Source organism: Benincasa hispida, chromosome 10 (genome assembly GCF_009727055.1).
Source record: "Benincasa hispida cultivar B227 chromosome 10, ASM972705v1, whole genome shotgun sequence".
Lineage (NCBI taxonomy): Eukaryota > Viridiplantae > Streptophyta > Magnoliopsida > Cucurbitales > Cucurbitaceae > Benincasa > Benincasa hispida.
In genome coordinates, this window is record NC_052358.1 from 13,107,253 (window position 1) to 13,121,989 (window position 14,737).

Here is a 14,737-nt window from a genome sequence, read left to right on the forward strand (position 1 = left end):
CCCTTAATAGCTGATTTTGGGTCTTGAACAATGAGGCCTCTACCTCTCACTAGTCCAAGAGGTGTTAGTTTATAGTTAGACTATAAACTGTTCATTAGTGGAATCAGTGATACTTAAGGAATTAGATGTAACTGTAGGGGCAAAACAGTATTTTGACCCAACTGCAGTTATGAGCATTTGTGAGCTCATCATTCTGTTGATTGGTTTTTGGCACATAGATTTTGCATTTTATTTTGATTAAAATGTAAGGGCTAGGTGTTTTTGCACATTTAATTTCTTGCTTCGAGTAGTAAGTCCAGGTCAATCGAAAGAGCAACAGTTGCTAAGGAGATCAGGGAGAAACGAAAGCTTTCCGTGATGTTCGGAGCTAAAAAATCGTAAAATTTGGGGCATTCTACCTTGCAGCATTGCAACACTGTACCTATGATAGTGAAATAATCATAAAAAAAGTTTTTTTTTTTCTTTTGTGTGTGTGTATGAAACAAATTTATGTATCTAAACAAATTTGTCTTTTATATTAAGAATATATACTAATTTATCAATAACTTATTTGAAAATGCATGTAAAATATAACTTGATAACTATATGGAGTGTTTCCTCCTGATTTTATGGATTTTTAATTTTTTTAGATTTATATATATATATATATATAACTAGATCTTGTATCTAAACCATTCCTATTGTCTCATTCTTTTAATTTTAAGTATATGTAATATAATTTTTTTTTAATACTTTATTATGTGGTTCATTTGTAAATTTTAATATATCTTTTTTATTATTATTATTTTTATTTTTCTATCTCTTCCATTATTTTAAAATTTAAATTGAAGTATATTTATAATTTTTCTTAATGAAAAGTATATTCATTTACCATTTATATTTCACCATTTTTTTCGACAACCATTTATATTTCACCTTAAAAATTTATATGCCAAAGATTTTCAACCATGTCCAATTTGTTTTATTTTCATGGTAAATTAACCTAAAACAAAATGAATATAGTTTTAGGACTAATTTTTTTCATTATTAATTTTATTAAATTCTTATTATTCAAACTAAATGATATATATATATTAAATTCTAATAAAATTTAACCATGTGCATCGCACTAGCCTTTTAACTAGCGTATTTAAGAAAAAGTACCTACATTGTGCTTTTATTTGCCTTTTTATTTAGAGAGGATTTCACTTATTTTTATTAAATTTGATGTTGTTTGTTATTGATTTTCAGAATTTGAGCCCAATAACAAGATTTGGTGCTAAAACAAGTAAAAACGTTTCAATTATGTGTAATCAAGACAAATCGATGCCAATTATATCAAGTAGGGAGGAAAAGAGAGCATTTTGCCCTAAATTTGAGGGCATTGTGACGCTTAATGGTGCTACGTGAGACACCATTTACAAAGAACACGGATTGAAGAAGTATTGCAACATTTGTAGTATTACTTATAATCAACTATGAAGTATTGCAATCTTGTCTAAACACTATGTTAATTCACTTTGTTCAAACACCATGTCAGTTCAATTATGCTATTTTTTAGATATTGGGAGAAAATACATATTAGTTATAGTATTATCATACGGACTTAAAACATCTGCACGGTAAAAGCTGATAACAGATTTTCCTCTCTCCCGCGTTTCTCTCTCTACCTGTGCAGTGCTTCTCATCGGCAATGGCGACTTCTATATCGCGATCTTCGATACCTCCCTCTCCACGGTATATCTGCAGCAGATCATCGCCGTCTTACCGCAGGGCTTACTTAATCCTTGATTCTCGCTGTTTCTGGAAGCGGCTTTGCTGTTCTTCTCGATGTGTATCTGTTCTTCATGGAGGCAGTGGCAAGAATTCACGGTTCGTTGAAACTCAGAGTGCCATGGAGGATTCTCATTTCGAAGTTGTAATCAAAGATCCAAGCACGCTACCGAGTACGTTTCTGTGGTTGCTACCTCTCGTTTTTTAATTTCTGATGTTACTGTGGCGCACAGTTTAATCGATTTGAGGAATCGTTTTCGATTTGTTCGTATTCTAGGGCCTCTATCATCCACTAAGTCCTCTGTCTCCACTGGATCCCGCCTTCGCGTTGCCTACCAGGTGACTATGTCCGTAGCATCTCTGTTGTTGTGAATTTGTGGTCTAGATATGAATGCTATCTTTGCATTTGAATGATATTAATGTTGGTGCGGTTTTAGGGGGTTCCTGGTGCATACAGTGAGGCGGCTGCGGGGAAGGCATATCCGAATTGCGAGGCTGTTCCTTGCGAACAATTTGATGCTGCTTTTGAAGTGAGTAATCGAACTGTGAAAATATTACTGGACGAATGCATCTTGAATTGCTTCAATTACAGTTATTCGGAGGGACCTTAGGCGTCTGAAACATAACCATGGCTGTTTCGTTTACCTTGACTTTGAATTGGTCGTATGACTCGCATCGTGTGCACTTGACTTTGAATTGTGTGTTCTTCATTTCTTGCATTGATTTATTTATCACGGTATATGTATTTTATGTACTTATTGAACAGCTTGATACATCATCAAAGCTTTCTCCACCTCCCCAAGTTTCCGAGAATTTGAGGCTAAATTCGGAGATTAATATCTCATTTAGTCTTTTGATCCATTATTTTCAGGATAATAGAAATTAGAGAAGATTTTTGAATTGTGATATCATAAGAGCGAATTAGACATTGATCTTTCATTTGTTTAAATGATCTGTGTTTTAGATTTTAGAAAGTAGGAATAACATGTAACTCATGTTCACATAAGAGGTTAATCGTGTAGACTTAAGATATATGATAAGTACTTCATGACTTGGTATGATTTAGGATAAAGATTCGCTCATCCTTCTTCCCACTATAGGCTGTTGAGCGGTGGATTGTAGACAGAGCTGTCTTGCCAATAGAGAACTCTTTAGGTGGAAGCATCCACAGAAACTATGATCTTCTGCTTCGACATAGGTTGCATATAGTTGGTGAGGTAAAATTTGCAGTTCGTCATTGTTTACTAGCCAATCATGGTGTTAAAATCGAGGAACTGAAAAGGGTGCTCAGTCATCCACAGGTGAGAACAGTCTTATTATATATACACATAAATCCCCCTCCCACTCTCCCCTCTCCCTTCCGGCTTAACATGATTCTTGTTCAGGCTCTTGCTCAGTGTGAAAACACATTGACAGGGCTAGGATTGGTGAGAGAAGCAGTGGACGATACTGCTGGTGCTGCAAAGGTACCTGATCTTTGGTTGTTCAATTGCTGCTCAGTTACTGTTACGATATTTCGTCATTTTTGGTCTATACTGCTGGAAAACTTGTCATCTTTTGTCTTCAAGTTATCATAATGGCTCAACAGAGATTCTGAGCAGCCTAGTCAGATTTTTGTGGATGCTTATTTATCGGCCACACTCGTATGAAGTTTTGATGATATGATGATTTTATATTCATATCATTCAAATTGGCATCGTTTTAATTGCCTGTTCAGAATGATTGTTGATGAGACTTTGGATATTATGCAGCATGTGGCTTTTCACAAATTGGAAGATGCAGGAGCTGTTGCTAGCTCAGTGGCTGCATCGATATATGGCTTGAATATACTTGCTGAAGATATTCAGGTGTTTACCTAAGCATTTAGTTATCATTTACTAGCCCATATATTCTAATGCTGCACCGATTACCAATTTTCTCTTCTTCTATTAGGATGACTCTGACAATGTAACTCGATTTCTAATGCTAGCGAGAGAGCCCATAATTCCAGGCATTGATAGGCCATTCAAGGTTAGCTTCTTCTTCTTCTTCTTTTTTTTTTTGCCTCCTTTCAGGAGGAAGAGTCTTTCCCCTTCTACTTCTTTGTATTCATGGACATGGTGCTTAGAATAAGCAAACTGTTATTTATAATATGCTTACTTCCTTTTCAGACAAGTATAGTTTTCTCATTAGAGGAGGGTCCGGGAATTCTCTTCAAGGCACTTGCAGTTTTTGCTCTTCGCCAAATCAACCTTACAAAGGTATAATTTTGCCCAATGACCATGGGAACCTTCTCAATGCACCTGCTATGTAGTTCGTTAGCTAAGCACCGTTTGTTTTCTCAAACAGATTGAAAGTCGACCTTTGCGGAACCAGCCCTTACGATCATCTGATGATAATGGATCTTCAAAGTACATTCATTGAAACCTCTACTATATATTACTTATACAACTTTTCTCTTGCCAATGCATTTGTTCCTCCATAACTGCGTATTGTCCGGTTATTTCAATGGTCTGAAGGTTTCTCCTTTTCTTCCCCTTTCCCTCTCCTTTTCTTTTCCTCTTTCTATAGCAGATACTTCGACTATCTTTTCTATGTGGATTTTGAAGCATCAATGGCTGATCAAAACGCACAAAATGCCCTTAGGCATTTAAAGGTATGTTTGCTCAGATCTTCCAAACAATATTCAGAAAATAAATTTTCATACTGGCACGTGATAGGAAATGACATATTGGCTCGACAGGAGTTTGCTACGTTTTTGAGAGTGCTAGGAAGCTATCCAACGGACACTAGTATGGCATGAGAAGTTACAGCATCCAGAAGACTTGGTATCTCCTATTTCTTGGTCTACTTTGCTAAACCCGAGTTTCTTTATATAGTATTTATAGATTGTGCTTGTATCTCATAAAACTAGTCCTGAGCTATATAGATTTTAGAGCATTTATTTAAGAAGCTCCTCTACCATTCAAATTAACTTATTCCCAAAATCTATACGGCCACTTTTGACACTAATATTTACATGGGAGAAGTTGTTGAAGTATCAGTAAAATATTCTGAAACATGTTGTGATAGTACTTTTATATTTTGTAGCTATTCTTTCTTGACTTGTTTGAATTGATTCCTTTAGGGGGCAATATGGCATCAACCAAGTTGTATATCGTCTTCCTCAGTTGTCAACTTACAGGAGGGATCGTCGGTTGGCTTAAAGGTTAAGCTTGTGGCTCTATGGATGTGTCTCTTTTCATATGAAGATTCGGCTCAATATTCCATAAAACCAGTAGATATTACTTAGTTCATTCACAGGTTTAGTTTACTTTTGCAAATTAATTATTCATTTACTCCATACTATTTTGTCTAGAGTTCGGATATCTGAGAGGTTAAGTCAATTTTGTAGTCAATTTTGGTTTGCAAATTTTTTGTTAATGTGTTTTAAAGAAAAATATGTGGCAACAAATCTTTTTGTTCATTTTCTATTGAACCATGTAATTTCTGTGTTTAGTAAAATGAAATCGGTTAGAGCTCGGGTTCGAGGGTGGGGAATGGTTCTTTGTTTGCCCGACTAACTGTAACTGGGAAGCTAATACTTGAGGGATCAGATTGCATAGGAATATGTTAGGAGTTATATTTACCCTTGCATAATGCTGATTATTTGATAAGTTAGAGTTGTGTAGTCACAATTTATAAGATAGCACAAATGTTTTTTTTTTACAACTAGAGAGGTGTGAGAATCGAACCTTTGACTTCGAGGTCGATACGATAATACAAACTATATGATAGTTGAACTATGTTCATGTTGGGATAGCTTGAGTTAGGAGCTTTGAAAGAAGCTAGCTTATAGTTCTTTTGTTAATTTTAGTGAAAGCAACATATTAGGATTCTAACCTTGTTTGGTTGTGTGTACAGCCAATTGTTTCAGCAGTCAAAACCACCAATTTGGACGTGTTTACTTGACAATTTTGTTTATTATTTTTGGTTTTTAAAAAAGGATAGAAGAAACAAGAAACCGTCGGTACATATGAATTTGATATGATTATTTGAATAGATGGAAGTGTCCCGTTTGGTTAGACAACTATTTTTTTTTTTATTTATTATCTATTATTTTATTTTATTGAGAAAGTTTGGTTAGACAACTATTAATATAATAGTTAGGCTTGGCTTATTAATAACGTTTCCATAAATTATAAGTCTTCATCTTCCCTTACTATATTTTAGAAGAAATTTGTGGTCAAATTGTACATCTAGAGGACATTTAGGGGATAAAGTAGGTTATTATAGTCTATGGTTATTACCATTTGTGGGATATAATAAATTGTGTGTAATTGTGTGTTATAGTATGTGTTTGGGGTGTAGACTATTATAGTCTAGTTTATTACAGTTTGTGTTTGGGTGCAAAGTATTTTAGTCTGTGTTTAGAGTGTAAGTTATTATATTTTGAATTATAACCATTTGTAATTTGAATGTAGGTTATTTTAGATCGTATGTAACTTTTTCTACTATAATTTTTTATATACAAATAATTATGTATATGAAATATCATATTTTGGAAACATATTTAAAATTATATGTTCCACCAATTTATACAAAATTAATTGGATTTTAGTTTATGTTAAAAGCTAACCATTTTTTGCCATATTGGGAACCTTAGTTAACATGGACCCAAAAAAAAAAAGAATATTACTTTAGAATGCAATTCATGTGTTTCATGTGTAAAGTTCTCTTTTTTGAAGGTACAAAAAAATCCAAGACAAAATAGTTAACTCATGATTGCACGATTAAAATATGACCAACAAGATTTCATACCATATCTACTACGAACTTAAACGCACAATTGAAACAAAGTAATCATTGTTCATTATCGAAAAGCAATCCAAAACACGAGCTGATCAAACATTCTTTTGAAGTAGAAGGTTGCAATAATCTAACTTCAAATGTAATTTAGGAATATCTTGGAGTTGGCTCATGACTTCCATGACTTCTGCATACAGTTTGACCTCTGTTGCAAGCTTTTCTTTCGGTCGTTCTGCAATCACCTTCAGTTGGTCATTTGCAAAGTCTATCACATTCTTAACAATATCTGTCGTTTCATATTGATTTCCACTTCGCTTCCTCTTACTTCCTCTCGAAGTATTTTCTCCTTCAATATTTCGACTAGTACATGTTCCATGCATCTTATCCTATGACATGCCCATTCCCTGACTAGACATCGTGGGGATGTTCAGATTCTGTGATTCACCAACAGGAACACCATCATTCATATGGTTTGGCATGTTAGACACGACGTCCACACAGGTCTTTGACCGTGCTTCCGTAGCCCGATCCTCACCAAAGACATAGGTCAGATCATCATAGTATGGAAACGACTTGTGTAGAAGCCCCTTTGCTACAGAATGACTCTACACGAAGAGTAAAGTTGATGTTATGATTAGGTTACCAATATTCGAAAAACAATTTAGACAAAATTTCACTTTCACCCATCCATCGAACAACTCTCGCTCTGCAGTGTGCATTAGAAATCCTCAATCTAGCTGAATCCACTGCAAGTTGATCCTCTCATTTCTACGATCGCTTGGTAAGTCTTTTTCAGGGTTTTGACTCGACAATCTGTAGTCAGCGATCCTTGGATATTACAGTTGGGCAATTCTCAGCCATCATCCATTGTAGTTGTGCCAAGTACCTAGATCGAAACGTCCCATTATTTGATCTCCATCCACCAAATGCGACCAATGTCACCAAGTACTTGACCAACTTTGCTTCTTCCTCTTTAGTCCAAGTGTGCTTCGGGGCTCTAGAGGAACATGACATTGTAATGTACATACGTATACATTTTAATACAATTAAACAACAAACAAAAGTATGGAACATAATTAATGAGTGAAATGAAGTACAAAATATAGTAAACATAATGATATTAAGAGAGTTCCGAATGAAGTCATTTCACAACATACGACTAAGAAAATAAGCATTCCAATTGATTAAAGAAACATAAAGGCACTACTCGTTAGACAACTCCCATTCAGTAAACATCTATTGTGCCAAGTCATCCCTCCATTGGGTCCATTCATTTGAACTCTTAATGTAATTGAACTCACCCCCTAGTTGTAGCAAAGTTTGAATCAACCTCATCAAATCCTTAGCTAGTTCACTGTTGTTCATCTCCATGTTGATAAGATTGTGCAGAAGGCAACATGTCATAATGGTTCGACATTGGATTTGCATTGGGTAGTATGATTTTCCTCGCAAGATTGCTCATCTACTCTTCAACAACCTGAACGTTCTCTCGATGACAATCTGTGCAGAAGAATGCTTCATATTAAAGAATTCTTGTGGAGTTTTTGGTGCATTACCTCCTCTACGCCACTCTGAAAGATGATATCTTTCGCCACTATATGGTGCCAAGAAACCCTTTGCATTTCGGTACCTAGTGTCACGATCGTACTTCTCCAACCGTGTGGCACCATGATTCACTCGTGATCTTGGTTAGTTTTAAGGGATGCTCAAGTCCCAATTCACTTTTTCCTCAACCCTTTGAAGCTTCGTCAGACCTTAGGTGAGGTTATTCCATCCTCAACCGAACTGAACTCATGCGGAACTGAACTTCATTCATCCATACACGCTGCCTGTACATGTATTTTCCCTCATGTGCAACTCTAGCCGACTTGCCTCTACTCTAGGCCACGTCTTGAGGCTTGACTTTGCCCATATATGAGGCTAAGGTCATCACAATGCAACGTCGCATCTCTCTCCGTCATCTTGGTTCTCAACAACACGTCCCATATTCTTCTACATCACTTCGAAACTTCACTGAGATGAGTTCTAACCCTTCATTGGAACAAAACAGGCTTATAACCCCTTATCGGGGCTTACTGGGTGATTCAAACACTTATCGGGCTTTCCGAGACATAACATTGCTTATTGGGCTCTATCGGCCTATTTCGAAACCTATTGGGCTTCTATCGGCCTAGTGGTCGCCTACTCGGCTTTACTGGGCCATTACAATACTTACAGGGACAACTCAGGCAAGTATTGAGCCAACCGAGAACTATCGAGTCCCACTGATACTTTAGGATTCCATCCCAAGTGTCGGGAAGTCATCAGCTTTCTCTTTCATATTTAGACACGCTTATCGAGAACCATCATCAACCGACCCATGGGCAACAATCTAATTCGGGACTTCTTGGATATCCATCCATCAAGATTTAATCGAGACTTAGACTCTTCCGAGTCCTTGTCAAATCAAAATGGTATACCGAGTGCTACATTGAACCTCTGGCCCATGGGAAGGGGCACAATACTGGCACACCGGTGTCGTCTGACACTATCCATGAGATCCCATTCTCGATGGAAGATGTCTAAGACACTTGTCTTGTAACACTCGCCCATGCCATGACACACACATGTGCCATGGGGTAGTTCACTTAGGCTACAGGGCCCAGAGGTGGTGGAGAGCTGACACCATGCCGCTCCCTATAGTGCATTATGAACATTTTCCTCTTTGCCATCCATGCATATGAAATGTGGCGAACGATCACTCACCAACGTAAAGCACCCGTCTAAACTTTAATTGACATGAAATTAAACGTGCTTGCATATCTTATCAATATGCATCTGACTCTAGAGCTGCTTATCCAAACTCACGACAGAACCCCACCTTCCGAGGTCACGGCCCAGGGCCCCATCTAGCCTCTATTAAGCTTATCACCGACACCACTGATGACATAGTTACTTGTCTTTCTGCTTAATGTTCAACATGGCATGCTTGCCCACTTATGTTGGTGTGTTGAATGATGCACCATCTTCCCTGGTTGCATCATGACACTTCTCTTAGTCCTCTATCTTTGCCAGGTGTATCGACACTCACGTGTCGCCACTTCACTGTCTACACAAGTGGATTCACAATCTACTATCTCAAATTTAGATCGAGACACCCGACATCACATAAATAATAATACCCCATTGAACTCCCAACCGTTTCAAACCTTATACTAGAAATACAATGACTAGGAAAAGATAGTATGTGTAACTAGTTACCTTTCATAACCTTCAATTTGTTAGGTCGTGATATTGCATCTCTGAGAACTCAAGAATCAGCTGCGGATCCTTCCACCCTGATAAGATGAATACGAAGTCGCCATTTGTATCACAAACACTGAGTACATTTGCTGCAATTTCACCCTTCCTTGTCTTATACCTTGGGCGATCAGTTGTACTGACATTTACCTTGATATACGTGCCATCTAACGCACCCAGACAATTCTGTAACGGAACAAAATAAGAAATATTCATGCACATATGTTCACCTAACAAATAAGTCATGTCAATCTGACATTGTTTTACTTGAACTGTACCTCAAATCATTTCCATCTCTGATCTGTACATGAGTTCATGATCGGCAAAATTTTTTTTTAACAACACATCGTGTAATCGTAACACCGCTAATAAAACGAAGTTGAAATGCCTAGAAGCAGTCTCACCATACCGTACAAATTCTCTTTGAACTATCCAATTTTTAACATTGGGAGATAATATATGCAAGAACATGGCAACCATCTCATCTACATCTATAACTTTAGTTCCAACTAATCCGCCTGTTGTCTTAAGTAAATGACATAGAATGGCAAAACATCTTCTATCCATTCTTGTACTTTGACGACAACATAAGTCGAACTCATGAATGAGTTGAAAGTATGCTAATTGTCTAATACAATGTCTACTGTCATGTGATGTGTTTTCTACTCTCCTATGGTCATCAATAATAACTCTAATATTAAAAGTAACTAACATTGTGAAGTTGTGAATACTGTTAATATCGTAACTAGTTCTCTTGGGTCCATTATGTACTCAAAAATTTGGATTTGGTCCTGAAAGATAAATTTTAGATCATAAAATAATTACACTCTGATTTTCTATGTTCTCTTTTTATATTACCGTAGATTATATAAATTGGTACTCTATTTTTTAAAACAAGTCCAGCAAACTGATTTTTATGTTATTTTTTAATGTCGTATTAAACAACAATTTTTTTTAATTTTTTTTTTAAAAAACAAATACATAGATTGGTACTCTATTTTTTAAACAAGTCCAACAAACTAATTTTTATGTTAATTTTTAATGTCATATTCAACAACATTATTTTTTTTTTTTTAATGTTTTCTTTTTTATGTTCTTTTAAAAATAAATACACTATAGATTGGTACTCTATTTTTTTAAAAACAAATCCAACAAACTGATTTTTTATGTTATTTTTTAACGCCATATTAAACGACATTTTTTTTATGTTCTTTTAAAAATAAATACACCATAGATTGGTACTCTATTTTTTAAAACAAGTCCAGCAAACTAATTTTATATGTTATTTTCTAATGTCATATTAAACAACATTGTTTTCCTTTTATGTTCTCTTTTTAGGTTTTTTAAAAAACTAATACACTATAGATTGATACTCTATTTTTAAAAACAAATCCAACAAACTTATTTTTTTGCCATATTAAACAACATTTTTTTTAAAGTCCATCAAACTGATTTTTTAAGTTTTTTTTTTTTTTTTTAAATTTTTTTATTTCATAGTAAACAACATTGCTTTTGTATGTACCCAATATTCATTCTTTTAAAAACGATTATAATGTTGATTGTGACTCTTTTCTTTAAAAAAAAATCAGCAAATTGATCTTTTGTGTTCCTTTCTCATGTTATTCTAAAAACGAATACACTATAAATTGGTAATCCTTTTTTAGTAAATAATGCAACAAACTGATTTTTTATGTTCTTCTTTCATGTTGTTCTAAAAACAATTGATTATTGATTGTCAATTTTTTTAAAAAAATGGTTTTTTGTGTTCTTTTTTTATACCATATTAAACAACACTGGTTTTTTGTGTTCTTTAAAAAAAATTATTGTTATTCCTTCAAACATATCAACAAGTATAAACTCATGTTATTCATCCAAATATAAAAATCTTTCAAATATTCATCCAACTACAAATTCATGTTATTCATCCAAACATAACAAATTTTTTATGTGAGATAAAATTCATCCAAACAACTACAAATATGAAACAAACATATATGACTATTTTAATCATACAAACAACTATAAACAGGAATATATGAGAATACGTCCAACAGCTACAAATTCATGTTAACGAACCTTAAGCAATGCTCGAGTATGCTAATAGTCCACCCTGACAAGAGCACACAAAAGTAATGATTAGCAACAAACATAAGTAAGAAAGAAAAGTGCGTAACCTAAGTGTGTAATCTAAACCCCAAAATGAATTACATAAAGTAAAATGATAATTTCAAATTCATAATGATGACAGATAGTTATCACCTTAGCAAGATATAGTTGGTAAACAGTGTTTGATGCGGCAGACTCATAACAAGACCAACCCTAAAACAAGTTACAATAAAGAATATCAGTATTATACTAAACAAGTTACAATAGGAAGACACTAGTCAACACCTGTGATAACAAAATGTTGGAGAAAGAGGGAAAAGACATACCAATTACATTTATGATGTAGATGGAATGTGTTTGTCCTTATAGTTGAAGGCAAGTGAGACCATAATTATAAAGTCAAAGAAAAAATGAACGGAATAGAGTCCAACCTTAGAATTATGAAATTCATTCATTGAAACTTGAATTTTAGATAATATTATGAATAATGGTAAAAAAGAAATCAACAATGTAGATGGAATGACCAACAATTGATTTTAAACCAGAGACAAACAATGGTAAATCATTCCATTCAAGTTAAAAGAATTGAAAATCAAAAACAAACAACAAAGACAATAGAAACCAAAAGATGTATAGAAGTTCATGGTAATATGAAATGAAGCACATGATAAGAACAGTGGAGACAAAAGAGATGACATAACAATTGCATTAAGCAAGTAGATTGAATGAGTTTGGTCTAAAGTTAGAGTGAAGTTAAACCATATATAATAGTTGTGTGAACTATTGGCTCACCGATTTTTTAAGTGGGACCCACATATAAATAAAAGTCAATGATTTTGACAAAAATCTACCCAATAAACAGTAACTAACAATCACTGTCAATCAATATACCATAGACCATCCTAAAAATAGGGGATATGCAATGACGGATACAATGAACAATACCTAACAACCACTGTCAATCAATATACAATAAATCACTCTAAAAACAAAAGATATGACAATGATGAATACAATAAACAGTACCTAACAACCACTGTCAATCAATGTACAATAAACAGGGACAAACTAAGGCCAAAAGTTATTAAATGGACAAGCAATAGATAGACAGAGACTGAAATGAACAAACAATGGACAAACAGACACCAAAATTTATGGAAATGGCCAAACAATGGACAAACAGAGACCAAAAATGACAAACTATAGACAAATAGGGACCAAAATAGACAAAACAATGGACATTGCACAGAGAAAATCCATCTTTTTTCATCAGTAGAATGAAAATTATCTAATCAAACAGAGAAACCCTGAAGTGAGAAATCCATCAAATACCTATAGCCCCCCCCCCAGCTCCACAACTTGTCCTTCACCCCCTAATACTCTCCAAACAGTAACCTCCATGCCCCACTAACCACAATCGTCCTTCAACCAAACAATTTAGACTGAAATGACAGAGTGAGAAAATTGAATAATGCAGCAAAGGGAATCAAAGGTTTGGAACAGCAAGGGGAAGAATGAACGAACACATTTAGAATGGAAACGAGAGGGAGGAAGTCGGATAAAACCCCAATCAACAAAGATGAATGAGACGTGAATCCAGATTTGTGAAGGGTTTAGAGAAAAACATGTAAGATGGGTACCACCATAAACGTAGATCTACAGATCTATGAAGGGTTAGACGAAATAAATTTAAGGACTACGGATCCAGATCTGGTTTCGACGATGATAGAACCGATAGAGATGAAGAGATGTGAAACTAGATCTGAAGACGGCACTGACAAGCTTGAAAGAGACGAAAACCACATATGAGGAGTGAAATCAACGAAGAAGATAAAACAAAAAAGTTATAGTAGGGGTGGAATGAACAGAGAAGTAAATAGAGAAGGAAAAACATCTTGAATCTGAGTATTTCTTTCAGAGAAGAAAGGAGATGGAAGAGACGAAGGAGAAGGGAGATGTTGCAAATAGTGGAGGTACAGTTCATGGGGTTGGAAACAGTGTTCACTAGAGTTGACTTTCAATATAATTTTGAAGCTTCAACTAAAAATAGTTGGAGCCTCAAACATGGAATGGGTTACCAGTCCACTCTTGGACCCAAACAGCCCCTTAGTCTTATATACTTTGGACTTAGTTTCATATAAACACACACATATATATATAGGGCAAAGCTCAACGACCTACACTTTCGTACTCTCGTCTAAGAGATTAGAAGTTTAAATCTGCGGTCCTTAAATTGGATACTAAACAAAATATACTGCAAATTTAAAACATTTTAATTTAGTAAGTTCGAGTTTTGTTAGCATCAATCATGATTCTAAAAGTTTTTAAGTTAATCCTATAATTGAGTAGAACTTTCTTAATTGGATTCCTCTAGTTTGGTTCTAATTTAGCGCACTCCAGAAATTATTCCTAAAAGAATCTTTATCCGTCTTACTCTTCTTCTGTACTTTGTTTCAACTTAAACTTCAAGTTCAACATAGTTAGCTAGCTCAAGTAGCCAAGATACTAGCCATTTCATTACAACATAATTTTTTTTTATAAAGAAAAAAGTCACGTCCCTATAGATAAAAACAATTTGTGAAGTTAAACTAAGTTATAATGATAAAATAAAAACTTCTAAAACCATATCAAATTTAATTGTTTAAATCTATGAGACCAAATTGAAATTAAAATATTCAAATGGATCACACTTATAATTTAGATTAAAAAAAACACATTTTAGTCAACTTTTTTAATAATAATGATTTAATCCCTATACTTTCAAATTTATAACAATTTAATCCTAAAATTTTGATAAATAACAATTTAGCCTAAATATTTTAGAATTTATAAT

The 14,737-nt window shown here is 34.5% G+C and overlaps 1 protein-coding gene and 1 long non-coding RNA gene across 3 annotated transcripts; one reads left to right on the forward strand and one right to left on the reverse strand.

Moving 5' to 3' along the window:
* The first annotated feature begins 1,562 nt into the window (after positions 1 to 1,562).
* LOC120087646 (arogenate dehydratase 2-like) lies at positions 1,563 to 5,143 on the forward strand. Of its 2 annotated transcripts, none has more exons than XM_039044488.1 (12): positions 1,563 to 1,925; positions 2,030 to 2,091; positions 2,190 to 2,282; positions 2,853 to 3,053; positions 3,138 to 3,218; positions 3,504 to 3,599; positions 3,685 to 3,762; positions 3,903 to 3,992; positions 4,081 to 4,142; positions 4,303 to 4,387; positions 4,475 to 4,559; positions 4,859 to 5,143. In XM_039044488.1, exons 1-11 carry the CDS (start codon positions 1,673 to 1,675, stop codon positions 4,532 to 4,534), a joined length of 1,161 nt encoding a protein of 386 aa, XP_038900416.1. In that variant the 5' UTR covers positions 1,563 to 1,672; the 3' UTR covers positions 4,535 to 4,559; positions 4,859 to 5,143. The 2 variants fall into 2 exon arrangements, with proteins under 2 accessions (XP_038900416.1, XP_038900417.1); XM_039044489.1 differs by having other exon boundaries at positions 1,566 to 1,925; positions 4,306 to 4,387.
* Positions 5,144 to 11,691: 6,548 nt separating this feature from the next.
* LOC120088802 lies at positions 11,692 to 14,550 on the reverse strand. Its single transcript, XR_005485039.1, has 2 exons — positions 12,058 to 14,550; positions 11,692 to 11,908 (listed from the first exon to the last, which is right to left on the reverse strand). It is a non-coding gene; the product is annotated as an uncharacterized LOC120088802 (long non-coding RNA).
* Between the last annotated feature and the right edge of the window lie 187 nt (positions 14,551 to 14,737).

What these genes read in the sequence shown, in the direction of transcription:
- LOC120087646 (XM_039044488.1), top strand. Translation starts at nt 1,673, where the DNA reads ATGGCGACTTCTATATCGCGATCTTCGATACCTCCCTCTCCACGGTAT. An exon ending in GGGTGCTCAGTCATCCACAG is followed by an intron (nt 3,054 to 3,137) that starts GTGAGAACAGTC and finishes ATTCTTGTTCAG; the next exon opens with GCTCTTGCTCAGTGTGAAAA. An exon ending in ATGCCCTTAGGCATTTAAAG is followed by an intron (nt 4,388 to 4,474) that starts GTATGTTTGCTC and finishes TTGGCTCGACAG; the next exon opens with GAGTTTGCTACGTTTTTGAG.